Source organism: Anoplopoma fimbria, unplaced genomic scaffold, assembly GCF_027596085.1.
Source record: "Anoplopoma fimbria isolate UVic2021 breed Golden Eagle Sablefish unplaced genomic scaffold, Afim_UVic_2022 Un_contig_13268_pilon_pilon, whole genome shotgun sequence".
NCBI classification, from domain to species: Eukaryota; Metazoa; Chordata; class Actinopteri; order Perciformes; family Anoplopomatidae; genus Anoplopoma; species Anoplopoma fimbria.
Genome location: NW_026554252.1, coordinates 2408 through 17055, shown reverse-complemented (window position 1 = coordinate 17055; position 14648 = coordinate 2408). Strand labels below are relative to the sequence as shown.

At 38.7% G+C, this 14648-nt stretch overlaps 1 protein-coding gene across 1 annotated transcript; it reads right to left on the bottom strand.

Annotated features, from left to right (window-relative positions):
- Positions 1-19: 19 nt before the first annotated feature.
- LOC129117051 (protein phosphatase 1F-like) lies at positions 20-11692 on the bottom strand. The gene is made up of 8 exons (XM_054627631.1): positions 11590-11692; positions 9913-10146; positions 8352-8482; positions 7688-7890; positions 7413-7601; positions 5695-5838; positions 3772-3865; positions 20-2794 (listed from the first exon to the last, which is right to left on the bottom strand). Exons 2-8 carry the CDS (start codon positions 10074-10076, stop codon positions 2427-2429), a joined length of 1293 nt encoding a protein of 430 aa, XP_054483606.1. The 5' UTR covers positions 10077-10146; positions 11590-11692; the 3' UTR covers positions 20-2426.
- Positions 11693-14648: the final 2956 nt, after the last annotated feature.

Here is a 14648-nt window from a genome sequence, read left to right as displayed (position 1 = left end):
TATGTATGTATGTGGTTAAAACAACCAGAAAGCTCAAGCTAGGTTTAAGTGGTTTCAATGATGAGCTACTTCTCAATGTAATGTTGTGAGACATTGGTATTTTTTCTTAAATGATCTATTAATGACAGATTTAAACTTTATGAGCTTTTTGATAGCCTATATTTTTTTTTTCTCTTTTCCCATTTCAACAGAAGAATAACAAAAAAACAATAGAATAAAAATATAAATGCATGAACGCGACTGGTAAATGTGCAGTTGAAGACACTTAGAGAGAAAAAACTCAAATTAATGTCATGTGAAACCAATCTCACTGCAGAACCTGAAATACTTTTTTTGAATCCATGAGCTCAAAGACGTCCAATCTGGAATCTTTATTAAAAATTGAATACATATGGATGAGATGTGATAGATGAGAACTTAAAATTGACAAAAGTACTAATACAGAGCATAAAGACCAAAAAAGGCCGTAGATATCTACGAAAACTATTTCAATTAACGTGGCGTGAACTGACCTTTCACTAAGCTCCTCCCCCAAACCGAAATTGCTTAGATTAGCATATTCAGCTACCTTAAGTAGAAACTCAGCAGTTGTTCCAAGGCAAACAGTTAGCATATATTAAGCTTGTTATATCATTTTGCTAATCCTTAAAGGAGCTATGCTAAATTTATTTAAGGCCCATTTTGAGAGATTCATGTTTGTAAACAAAATACCTGGAGTCATGGAGCTTACATTAGCTAGTTAGCTACAGCTGATAAATCTGCAAAATAGTTGACTTTTCAGCTGCAAAAAAATGAGGTTGCCAGCTAGAAAACCTCTGACTGAAATCAAGGAGGCTTTACTTAGGAATATACTTAAAATTGAGATGGTAAATCTGGCACTGATGGCTCTGTGTCCCATGTGAAAGCCAAGCCTCCTGGAACAATGCCTGGCTTTAAAGCAAATCTTAAATAGTTGCCAAACGGTTTTGTGAGTCCATCACGTGATGCCACAGGACCCAAAAATACTTTTTCACATAGATTTGCATTGGGAAAGAGACGTCTGTAACTCTGCGGATAATTTCTTTTGAGGTGAATCAACTTCCCAGTATTAACACTTGAATAGCCCTTTTTTAAATCATTAAATGATGCCAAAATTCACGCTTATTTCATTCCTCTGCTTATGTAAAAGTGCCCGAGAACAGGGCTGGGCCGAAGGCTGGGAGTTGGGGTTAAAGGAAATGCTAGTTGCTAATTCTTGCTCTATGGGCCAATGGATGCGGAAGATTGCCAAAAAATCTTGGTAATTGTATCGGAATTTTGTATTCTGAAGTCAAACTCGTTTTGCTTCATGCGCTGCTTAGCAACTTTTATTGGATTTAAAGAGGCCCTGCCTCCAATGCTGTATCAAGGTGTCTTATAGATCCATGGTGAAAGCAGAAAGCTTGGCTAGCATAGCAACAGTAACTACGCTGTTGCTAAACCTCAGTTGTTCTCTTTGAAATTTATAATAACCAGAATTCAGAATTCAAGATGAAAATTAGAGCTTCCAAGGATCAAACCTGTATGTAATTGATCAGACCTCTATCCTATCAGGTTACATTCTGTAAGTCCAATGATCCAAGAAAGAAATGATGAGTGACTGGTCTCTTAAGATTTTTTCTGAATAGTGAAAATTTTGTTTTTAAGCTCAAGGAGCAGAATTAAAACCACAAATGTGGGTTAAGTTGCTTTTTAAATAGTTTTCTGTCTCCAAAATAATAAATCACTAAGATTTTCATTTCATTATCACACATCTGTTTGAGTAAAAAGTATTTTCTTTCCATCAGAGTAAAATGGGTAATAACAGAAACAACATTTAAATGCTTGCAATACTCATGTTGGCTCTATTTCTTTTTACAAGAGATGAGTGCAGAGAACCCTTTCCACAAAAACACAGCCCTTTTTAAAGAGTCAATATCACATGACAAAACTAATACACATTCATATCAAACCATATTTCACATGCAAAAGACATACATACAAGAAAAGTTGATATAATGCTTGTATAGTGCATATCCTTAAAGGAATTAATGATCACACACCAATTGATATGCAGCCAACCTGAGGCAGAGAGTATTCCAAAGTAGGAATGCTGGTTGGTTTCTGGCTTCGGGGAACATGGAGACTTGGACCCACAGCTCACTTTTGCCTAGGAGTCTGGGTTGATCTGGCACTGCATCATCTATCAAACCTTTTCAAATGACCGTGTTTAAATACAGTTGAAGTAACACTTTTCCTCCACTCATTGACAAAGTATGACTACACTCTGCTGTGTCCATGTATTTTGCTAGCATCAATGAGCTTTGTCAGTCTGCAGGGTGTCTGACAGCTCCTGGGGACAACAATAGGCAGAAAAATACTGAGTTAGGCAGTAGCTTGGCACAGTGGTGTCTGAGCAGCAGACCTCCTCACTGCTGTGCTGCATTTTGTGCAGTTCCTTTGGTGGAGTTCTGAGACAGAAGCTGTTGAATTGGACACAGGAACACTACCATCACTGTGATGTTATCACTTGATCCGGCTGCTTTCGCGTGAGCTACCAACTGTTGAGCGACTCTCAGTCCAACAGTGTCCTCTGACTGTTCAAGCGGAGCATCTCCCCCGCCCTCTGGGTCAACAGATGGCTGGAGTGCATCCAGGACCAGATGTGGGACTTCTGAAGGTTTGACTGCATCAAAGAAGCCATCACAGGCCAACAGTACGTAGTCCTCATCCCCTAACAGCTGGGTTGTGGAGCAGTCAGCATCTCCAGACACATAGGGCTTCTGGTCAAAGTCACCTGAAGGAGGCATGCGATTGTGTTAGCAGCTTCAGCTAAACACAGCAAACTTACTCAGATCAGACTTGAGGGCGACAAAGAGATAGGCTGCGTTATTGACTTATAAGATTTTCACTGATATGTCAGTGTTAGTGTGTTTGTTGCAGTACAAATATTCAAAATGCTGCAGCACAGAATTCCTAAGTTTAACAAGGAATCAGTTAAATGACATTAAATAAAATGGATAATTTTGCAGTTTTCCTAAATGTTTACAAGAGGGAGCAGGCGTCTGCTATACTCAAAAGATGAAAAAGGAAAAAAATCTGGAGCATGAGGAGAATTGAGAAGAAAATTAGGCATAGTTCAGTGTGGATGCAATTTTTTATCAACAGGGGAAAGACAAAGTGACATAATTTAAAGGTCGATCTATATTTACCAAGGACAGAGTTGTTATGGGAGAAGTGTTGTGCATTGGCTGTAACAAAAAACCTACAAGTGATTCTAGGAGACAATTTTTTGTTTCTAATTTACAGCTTGAAATGGGTCACTTTTATTCTCAGTTATAAACCAATTTCATGTACCCCTGAAAAAACAACAACAAAAAAAGCACAGTTTTTCCTGTAGATGGTGCCATGCACACACATTGACTAGAGGTCTGATTTGTGTTAAATGATAAGGGAGAGACAACAACTCCAGAATAAGTTACACATTCAGCTGTGTGACTTCTCGTCATTGTTCTCGGGTTAGTAAACAGGTAACACTTATTTCAAAAATGTGAATGGCCCCAGGTTTATTCAGTTACATTGGGCCTCATTCACAAACCTACCTTAAAAATGGTGTTTTGACCCCCTTTACCAAGAAGCCCCTAAATAAGATCTAGTGCTTCAGAAGTCACAGTTTGTTTAATGAAAATGTTTTTAAGCTTTAAGACCAAAACAAAAATAGGGATAATACTTAAATGCATTTTTCTCTGTTCTTGTGTTTTGTGATGGACTTACCTATAGCTCTGGATACAGCATAGGTGCCATTAACACGCCAGCAACCCATGAAGGTGATACAGCCACCAAGATCCTCAATCCTCTGTTTCTCATCCTGGACAGTGGACGACAAAAGAGACTAGAAAATGCATTTCCTGCCATAAATACGTTGGAATGCTGAAAGCTGAAATCAATTACAAAGTATTGTTGAAAATACAGAAATGTGAAACTACCTGCCTTAAAAATGTTAAAGCCCAAAAGCATTTAACTTAAGTGGTGAAAAGCCTTGTAGTTCAAATGTATTACTGGCAGAGTTGGAAACGGAACTGCATAATATAAAGAAGCTAAGAGCTGAATTACAATGCAGGAAAAGCTGGGAGCTTAAAGATTTTACTTCATAGTGGTTAAATAATTAGTAGTAGTAGAACTCGGAGTAATAGTAGTAGTAATAGTAGTAATAGCAGTAGTAGTGGTCATAGTAGTAGTTGAAATAGCAGCAGCAGTGGTAGTAGTAGTAGTAGTAGTAGTAGTAGTAGTAGTAGTAGAAGTATTAGTAGTGGTAGTAGTCGTAGTATCAGCATTAGTAGTTGTAATTGTTGTAGTAATAATAGCAGTAGTAGTAGTTTTGGTTGTAATAGCAGTAGTAGTAATAGTAGTAGTAGTGGTTATAGAAATAGTTGTAATAATAGCAGTTGTAGTAGTAATAGCATAAGTGTTAGTAGTTATAGTAGCAGCAGTGGTAGTTGTAGTATAAGCATTATTACTAGTAGAAGTAGTAGAAGGAGTAGAAAAAAGTAGCAGTAGTATCAGTGGTAGCTGTGGTTTAAGAGGAATTGAGGATTTTGTCCATAGACAATCATTGTAAAGATATGAAAATATGAATATTGCTTAATATTTCAAAAAAAAAAAAAAAAAAAAAAAAAAAAAAAAAAAGAAACAAGACAAGTCATGGCCTGCATGTCCATAAAGAGCTGAATATTTTAATAGCCGAACGGTTTCTGTAGCTGAACATATGCAGAAGTAGTTAGAGTCCAAAAAACGTACGGAAGGAATATAAGTATAAAGATTCAAGAACAGTTGTTGGAACGCTGAATCAGCATTTCAACAAAAATGTACAGTGAGTTTGAACTCCACATAAGCCACATGTGACTGTCATCAATCAACTCATCAACTCCTGTTTTGGTGAAGAACCATTGCAGTACAGACGTTCAGTCAGGCAAACAGATAAATGTTTGTGTAACGTGTAAAAGCAGAAATAGCCTGGGAGGAAATGTGTAATTTCCCATGATCACCAACATTTATTTGGCTCTTGTTAGGCTGAATCCATTTGATCCAATAAATGTGTCAATATAGAGATGCATTGATGGATCGGCCACCAGATGAAACCGACATGTATCGTGTGCCGCATGATGAGTTAACATCACGCACACAGAGGCACAGACAGTAACACAACATGTGCGTCAAGCACGGGGCAGCAGCTGCAGCACACAATACAGCTGCACACACATGTCGTTGGTGTGAAAGGTATTCAGTGTGAGGGAAGAAGACAGAAAGCTGCCAATGTTTTAAATAAGCCAAACAGGGACAACCGTAAAAATATTTTCGAACAATATTTAGATTTGTATGCATGAGATCGAGAAAAGGTCCTGTAACTTGGTGCAGTGTGAGAAAATGTAAGTTATATAATAGCCAATGTTTCAATATGAACATACAATTGAGTGTCAATTTTCCATGAAAGAAGAATATCAAAAATGTTTGTGTCAGCTGTAAATTATAGCTCTTAGAAAAAATGAAAAATGAAAATCAGCAGGTCAGACTTTCAAAGTTAGAATCGGCCAAGAAAATTGCAATGGGATCATGTTCCTGGTAGCAGAGTGCTGTGTGTGTGTGTGTGTGTGTGTGTGTGTGTGTGTGTGTGTGTGTGTGTGAGTGTGGTAACCCTACCTCTCTGTCTGGTTTATGGGGGTCCATGAGCGTAATAGCTTGTCCCTTCCTGACCAGTATTGCTTGAGAGTCTCCCAGCCAAGCCACAGACAGCTCTTGTTCCTGGATCAGCACCGCCACGCCCGTAGTGCCACTCCGCAGGCGCTGACAACACACACCTTATCAATTAGCCTGACCACAAAACCCTCAACATCCTCAAGCTGCTTTCTCATACGAACTCAGATAAATGTCATGAGAGACATGTCTGGACATTGTCCAAAGCTTCCCTTTCACACATGTAGCACATGAGAGGAGGACATTGTCCGTGTCAGACGCATCGTCACTTAAGGGAAATACTGGGTTAAGACCTTCACGACACAGGACATGATGCGGTCTACACACCATGGCCGGTTCTTAATTTGATCATTAACACCTGAGTCTATTGACGTTCCTTTTATCCTCATGAGCTGTCTACATTTACCCTCATTTTTACAATGTTTCCTGGGGTTGCTGTTGAAGAAGGAGAACGGAACCCAAGTACAGTAATGGGTCATTATGTATTTATAATATCCGTTTAGTCACGCAACCACACGTACCTTTTTACTTTGCCCACCAGGTGTGACATGTTTTTCCTGTATTTTTTTTGTTGTTTTAAGATTTGTTGTTATGATTTAGATTAGATGTTTTCCTGTAAATGCAAAAGTAAACATACTGTAATGTCAAATTCATGTACCTGTTTGTATTTTAAGAATAAGAATGAAATGAGATAGTGCTGTATGCATTGCTGAGCGGACAGAGGTGCAGAAAGAGACCAGAAGGAAATGAGTGGGTTATAATGTCTTTCTAGGAGCAGAAATAAGCTGGAAAACAATCCCCTTAGTCATCCTTTTCCATGCCCTGCCCACATCTGTTACAATAACAAAGTTCAATATAAAAGCCTTTGTAAAACAAATTTTGTGATTCCACTTTGAAATTCAAATAGTAATATAGTGTTTAAAAATAAGAAATATCATTCATTTGTAAATTAACTGATAATATAAATTCATTGTACTTGTATAATGCATCATTTAAATTAAATATGAATTAATTGATTTATAGTATTCTTTTAATTGGTCAATTTATGAGTTGGTTGTAATTTAAGATAAGATAAGCCTTCATTGGGGAAATTGAGATGTGGCAGCAGCTAAGGCAGAACTAAGTCAAGATAATTAGGGAAGTAAGACAATAAATAAAAAGAGATCTAGAGCCTTTTTCTGTTGAAAACATGGTGACGTATTTTTGTGGGTCTCTAATCTAATCTCTGCCTCTAGTCTCTGCTCTTAATAGTTAATTGTGTGAGCGAAGCAGCAGCCGTTTCTGCTGAGGAGCATTTTCTCATTCATTTTCTCTCCATCTCTGAAATGTTTCGCAGATATTGTTGCTCACTAGAGCTTAGAATCACAGTTTATCATCTCAAAACTATCCATAATTGATTCTTGCACCCAACAACACAGCATGATGGCATTATATATGTGTTACTCCTTTGAGGTAGTTAGTGTTTACCTCAGACTTTCCCTCCTCCAACTAACACTGTGACGTCGGCTGTAAAAGGGTTTTTAAACAACTAGAATAAGAATAGAGCGTGTGCAGAGAATATACCAGTGGCACAATAACACCAGTTTGCGTGCGTGTGTGATGGTGCAGGTATATGTCAGCTGAAACATGTGCTTCAGGATGTTGGCTCGGTGCTGCTTTAGTACCTCTCTCTTGGCTTTGCCCCTGAACATGTCATCTGTGTGTTTGAAGGCTGTTTTAAAGGCTGTGGCTGTGTCACTCTGCAGAGTCTCCTGTTTACTCAGAGCAACATGGAGGTGAGTGGCAGCGTAGGTGGCAGCGTCAAGCCCTCCATGGCCATCGAACACAGCGTAGTAGGCACAATCTGCTCCGCTCTGGACCATGGTATAGAGAAAAAAGTTTATTCATTTTGAAGGTGTTTTAAAAGAAGACCAGTGTTGTTACAGTGAAAGCATTGTACCTGGATTCCAAACAGCTGGTTGAACTCAGCCAGGGCCAAGTGTTTGTCCTCCATCTTCCTCCTTGTGTTCTTGATGGCATGAACGGAGCAGCAGAGGAACCGGGAGGGGGAGGGGGGATGCAAGGGGAAGTCCTGATGCCAAGCCAGCGCCACATCTATTAGCTTGTTGAGGAAGAGACGTTGGACTGCCTCTGACTGAAGCACTGGCGGTGGTAGTATTAAATCATCAAAAAAATCTACTAAACAGCAGTCAGGCTAATTAAGAGACTAGCTAGTGAACATAGTGGAGCATTTAGCAGTTAAAGGGCCACATATTTTTCTCAGGAGTTGCTGGATACCAAACCACAGCTAAAAAGAGAGTGAGTAGTGGAAACAAACATGACTACATATGAATAAGAATGACACTCTGTGTCTGCTGGATGTGTTAATAGGCAAAATACTTTTTAAGGTAATATGTCAATGCAGTCTTCACAACTTGTTGCAATGTCCACTGCCCCTAACTGTCAGTGAAGATATATAGGTGATGTCTTGTGCTGGCAACAAGCCTCCCATTTATCAATAAGGTTAGACTAAAGATTAGCAACACCCCTCTGTATAACACAATATCATTTAAAAGCACCACAAACTACAGCCTGGAAAAAGGGGCATGAAGTAAAACACTTACAGACTACTTGCTGCTCCTCTTCCTGGTTGTCCCCAGCTTCCTGGGCACAGTGGAAAGGTGAAAGGTCGTTCTGCAGCAGCTGGGACAGCGCTGCCTGGCACAGGAGGGCACTGAGACCTGCAGGAGCCCCCCTGAACCAACAGAGACAAGCAGAAATGAATGTTGTGTACTTTGTTTGGATCTGAACAGGATTAATGTCCCTCACCAGACTTTGTAGCCTAGTGATACACAAATTACACTACTGTACAGCCAGATGGGACTGATCCACCTCAGTACAGAAATAAACACAAGTGGGACAAATGTAACTGGACCACAATTAATGCCTATTTACCGAGGGACTGGTTAATGAAAATGTAACTGGGGAGATCAACTCTATCATTTTTCACGCCTTCTTCTTCACAGAATTCCATTCCATTTTTTACAGGATACTGTGCTAAGGAAACAGGAAGTGGAGAGAACAATGGTGTTTCTACAGACAGGATATAACGTTTTCCAGAGAGGGCATACAGAGAGAAGAAATGTAAGCGGAAGAGAGAGCACAAAGAAGCCAATGGTTCTTGTGGCCTCACACAATCTATTTTAGTTTGTTCCTACTATAAGTTTAGCTTTGTTTGAAGGTTTGCTCCAAGCTTATCTAAGGCTCATCATTGAAGAACAAAAACTGAGAGGGGAGACTGATGATTACAGACGATTTCCACAGTGCAGAGTAAATAAGACCAATAAGGATGAGGCACTTTTCACGACTTTTCTCTTTTGTGGGAGCAAACTCCAGTCACATAACACTTTTCTTCTTTGATATACTCATCTTCCAACTAACAACTCCGTTACACACCAGGTGTCAAATATCATGTGATGTGTCCTGTCCTGTCGGAATTAAGTCACATGGAACATTTACCGAACTTTCACGGAAGATATATGATTATCAGAAATGAGTTATATTATTGAAGGAAGATATGAGGGGGGAGTCCTGTTGTTATGTTACAGCTCTATTCTTCTACAGCTCTCGTTTGGTACTGTCTGCTTTCACGTTTATACAGTGTGTCAGGAATCTTTCTGTCCACCCTGGCAGTTAGAAGTCAGCAAAGCCAATTATTCATACTGAATGAGCAGGGCAAGAGCAGAGCTGTCAGGAATCTGAGGAATGCTGGCACACACACACACACCACCCACATACCATACACACCACATACACACAAGATGGGCGGATAGTGCAAATAGCACCAAGTACTCATGCATTAACTACAATGACACCACAGCTTACTGTGTGATATATTATATATATAAATGGGACCACAAACTGCATTTTGTTGTGCAGCCCTGTTGTAAAATGACACTAAAATGTACATTGTAACCTTATAACCTATTACATCAATTACAATCATGCTAAAATTAACAAACAAAAAAAAAACCTTACTAACTGTGCTACATTTTTCCTATTTTGGAAGAAGTTTTCACATGTGGATACTGTACCCTTTGCAATGATTTAAATATAAGACTGTAATGGGATGCCAAATAAGACCATGTAAAAAACGTTTTTTGTACTTTTCCCTCTCAGTCGTACCTGGAAGCCAGCAGCCTCAGGCCCAGCTCAAGGCTCTCTCCATGCAGCTCCTCCAGGGTGACTTTGCGGCTCAGAGGGCTGACAGGTAGTGGACTGCCTTCCTCCAGAGCAGCTGGGAACTCCTCCACAAACTTCCCCAGGAAGGGCCGGGCCTCCTCCTCCATCCTGCGTACTCTGTCCACAGTAAGCTTTCAGGTGAACAGGGGGTCAGGGCTCACAGGTTCCAAGTGGAGACTTAAGAGGCAGAGAAAGTAGGCTTCAAGTTTCACTCTGAGTGATGTGTGGTGGTAAATGAAAGCAGTATACACATCACAGATGGACATTTTAATTCCTGGCTGGTAAAAGGGCGGCAGTAGCTCAGTTCGTAGGGACTTGGCTTGAGAACCAAATGGTGTTTGGTTCCAGTCCAATACAGTCCAAGCACTGAGCAGTGACTGAAATTAATATTCTTATTAATTCTTACTATTCTTGAATTTTTACACTTAATCATAAATTGTATTATATTGTATAAATCGTATATTGTATTATACGTAATCCACATATTTCTTATTTGTATTTTGACCAAATGTATTGTCGTTATATTGTAGAGTAATGCACATATTTCTTTATTTTCTATATTCTCTCATACTTTATGTTATATAACGTCAAACGTAAACCAATTTACCCCCAGGATCAATAAAAAATGTGTACTCCCAGACCTCATTCAGCTTGGAGTGTTACAAAGACTACAAATGGGGGGGGGGCAGATCAGAATTGGGTTCTGATTGGACCCAAACATTTTAAGTAGGCTTATAAGAGAAGACTAGCTTTCGTTTTCTCTTAAAAACGACTTAACTAACTAACATTCAACGAGTTAATTATCGCGTTATCTCGGTATAACTAAGCTTGTTTTCTCGAGATAATTAACTCGTGTTATCGAGATAACGGTATTTATTTATCTACTTCAATCATGTCCGTTTAGGGCTTCCGTATTTTACGTTTTAAATATCAAACTTATGATAGTGAGTCAAACACTCTGGGTATTTTCATTTGTAACATACTTCTCTTATTCTTTATTCGGCGTCATTGTCTCGCACAGTAACCAGTAACGCTAATGTGCGCTGTTTTCTGGGGCAGTGAAGAGACAATGCGGAAACTAAACCTCTTGAAGAAAAATGAACAGAGCGACGTAACATCAGGCTTACTCAAACCTTGCTTACGTTAGTAACGTTAGTCACAATGACTGTGAATATGGAGAGGCATGTGCCAAAGCTGTCAAACTGTACGCAGAGCGTTATAGCTGCTACCAAATACTTAACAAGTCTACAGTTTAGCGTTATTTTGTACACTGCCTGTTAAAAGACTTAACAAAAGCGTGCTTTTACGTTGTATATACTAACTTATTTCTTCCCTAGTGTTGATGGAAGCGTCCTCATGGCTAAAACGTTAACGTAACAATGGCATGCGTGCAGTCAGCAACATAAATAAAGGTTCATTGCTGGCTGGCTTGGGTTAGAAATGATAATTTCCCCGATGAGATGATTGCAGTTTATTCTTTTAACCTGGAGCTAGATGAACTAAAACCATCCGTTAGCATAGGAACGTTACGCCTAACATTACTCCAACAGACCGACAGCTGGAGGAAACACTGAGGCGAAGAGTAAAAGAGATGCATTGATACAGAACAGACACACGAACCTGCGCTGGAAGCCCTGGTGATAGTAACCATGTATGCACCAGAATACACTAGCAACCACCGCGAGGACCAGCTTCCTGTACAATAACACGTCCCGCCTCCTTCCACTGCAGATTTAAAGGGCCATACCAGTATCCTGTCGGAGGATTTCAAAATTATCAAACGGAACTAGAAAAGGCATTTCCTGCAGAAAATGCGTTGGAATGCTGCAAGTTGAAACCAATTACAAAGTATTGCTGAAAATACAGATTTGTGAAACTACCTGCCTTAAAAATGGTAAAGCCCAAGAGCATGTAACCTTACTGCTGAAAAACTGGCAGAGTTGGAAGTGAAATTACATAATCTAAAGAGGCTGAATTACAATGCAGGAAAAGCTGGAAGCTAAAAGATTTTACTGTCAAAGTAATTTTAGTAAAAGTAGTAGTAGTAACTGTAGTAGTAGAACTAATAGTAGAAGAAGTAGTAATAATGGCAATTCTAGTATTCGAAGTATGCAGTAGTAGTAGTAGTAGTAGTAGTAGTAGTAGTAGTAGTAGTCTTGGTGATAGCAGTGGTAGTATTAGTAGTAATAGTAGTAGTTGTAATATTAGCAGTAGTAGTAATAGTAGGAGTAGTAGTAATACTAGTAATACTAGTATTGGTAGTAGCAGTAATAACAGTAGTAGTAGTAGTAGTTGTACTAGTATTTTTGTAGTAATAGTAGTAGGAATGGTAGAGGTATTAGGGTCAATGACGAATAAGGCTTCTAAAAAGATCATTTTAAAAAGTATGTTCAAATTGGATGTAAGGCATATCTTTGTGTGTGGAACAATGTTGTTAAACAAGTCTCATTTGTTAAATTATTTTTCAAAGTGGTTAAATTCATTTTTAACCTCACTGGATTAAAAAATGTCATCAAATTTCCTACCATTCATTATAACTGAAATCTTTGGCAAGTATCCCTTATTGCCAAAGATTTTAGTAGACACTCTAAGGCTTAGAGTGTCTACAGTGTCTAACACATATCTATTTTGTGGATGTGTTTTGTATTTTTAATAATCTAAGATCATTGCATTCTATTGGCCAGGTTTTTGGTATCTTAAGCATCCAATTTTACATTTAAAATGATAATTGTACAATATACAAATGAATACATGCAATACAATAGTTATTAACATTATAGTTATCAACTATTTGGTCACTTAAACCTATTATTTATTGCTCTAAATTCATCTTTTATCTGGTTGCACCACCTGAGGTTTACCAGTTGTGCCACCTGACAACATTTATATTGACAGGATTATGGCTGAATAATTGCCTTTTTACTTCAAATACAAAAAAATAATGCAAGTCAAAAGTCTCTATTGAAGTTAAAGTAGTAAATATTTATTTTATTTTTATATTTATATTATATTTATATTTATATTATTTAAAAAAACACCTGAATGGCTTTGGAAGTAGTGACAAAATATTTCAAAACATTTCGAACCTTTAAGGTATGTTGACCTCACATGGTTCAAAATGTTTTGAAATATTTTGGTATACAGCCTTTTCCAGGTGTGTGTTCTAAAGCTGTCCCAGTCATGAGTGAGCCGTGTGTGTTGTGAATTAAGAGGCTCTGAGATCACATGGAACTCGTCCATGTGTAATAAGAAATTAATTATTTAAAAACCTGAAAGGTCTGACTACTGTATAAAAGTAAGAACTGACAGCCATGTTTGTTGTTTACTTTCATAATGATAATTTTTGGGGGAGTGTCTTTGGAGGGAGGCCTGAAGGGACGGACTGTCAGTGTTGAAGCGTTGGACACTTTCTTGCTCGGAAGAAATGGAAAAGAGATGGAAACACTGGGCTGTTTGCTTGGGTTGGATAACTTTTCAAATCTACCATACTTTTTGCTATTTTCTCATCATTACCAACCATGCCTTTAACTTAAAACTATTAAACGATTTAAAAATTCAGTAAATAATCTTAGAGCTTGAAATATAATATCATATAGTTATATTCCTTGCAGTTGCGCCACCTGACTTTTGCAACTTATTTCAAATTATTCATGCATCTTTGACTCATGTTTTAGTTTTTGTTCTTGTTAACAAATCCATACATGTAATTTTTAAATACAATAAATCAGGGGTCTCAAACTCAATTTGGCCTGGGGCCACTGCTGGTATTGTCGTCTCATAGGAGGGCCACTTCAACGTTCAAGCACTACAAGAAAGCGCAATATTTTTGAAAATTTACTTTTTTATTTCCATGTTTTTAATAACTTATTGAAACATTGCACTGAACCAACACATACAATCCCTGAATACATTTGTGCTTTATTCTATTTCTTGCCAGAGACCTGGCAGCGCTTCTGCTCACACAGCTGAGCAACATTTGCCCTGATCAAGGTTACAGTAGAAACTCTGAGTACAGCTTCAACAAGTACTTGCATTTATTAAAGTTCATAGTCAAGAAAAGTTTTTCACACAGATACGTGCTTCCAAAAAGGCACATTACCCGACTGAACATTTTTGACAGCTCAGGGAAGGATGGAAGTAATTCTCTCATGAATTGTCCAGTCATGTCTGCTTTTCCCTGTGCCTCTCTGAATTTAGCTTTTAGATCGCTGTTGCACTGCAAGTCAATAAGTTCCATTTGCAACATACTTGGGACACTCTCCACATCAGCTGAGAAGGGGTCAGCAAACAGCTGGAAAGTGTCACAGTGTGCCTTGAAGTCAGCAAAACGCTGATCAAACTCCTGCAGAAGGTTTTCACTAGCACAGGCATATTCACCACCACTGAAGGCTGTGCCCTCCTCCACAAGAGACCTGCATGTTGTGAAATGGCTGAGATATTTTACAGAAAGCTGAGTTTTCCACAATTTCAGTTTAGCGGAGAAGGCTTTCACATTTTCATAAGCTGCAGTGATAAGCTGACCAGGGCCCTGGAGCTTCAGGTTAAGGATGTTCAGCTCCTGTGTTAAGTCCACTAGGAATGCAAGGTCCATAACCCACCCTGGATCATCAGGTTCAGGAACATCCATTCTGTCATCTTCCATAAATTTCTTCACTTCTGCTCTTAAGTCAAAAAATCTC

Bases quoted from the DNA above. Each gene is read 5' to 3' on its own strand.
- LOC129117051 (XM_054627631.1), bottom strand. From the start codon at position 10,076: ATGGAGGAGGAGGCCCGGCCCTTCCTGGGGAAGTTTGTGGAGGAGTTC. The intron at 7,602-7,687 runs GTACAATGCTTT...ACCATGGTCCAG, and splicing joins ACCAGCTGTTTGGAATCCAG to AGCGGAGCAGATTGTGCCTA. The intron at 3,866-5,694 runs GTAGGGTTACCA...TCCACTGTCCAG, and splicing joins CCCATAAACCAGACAGAGAG to GATGAGAAACAGAGGATTGA.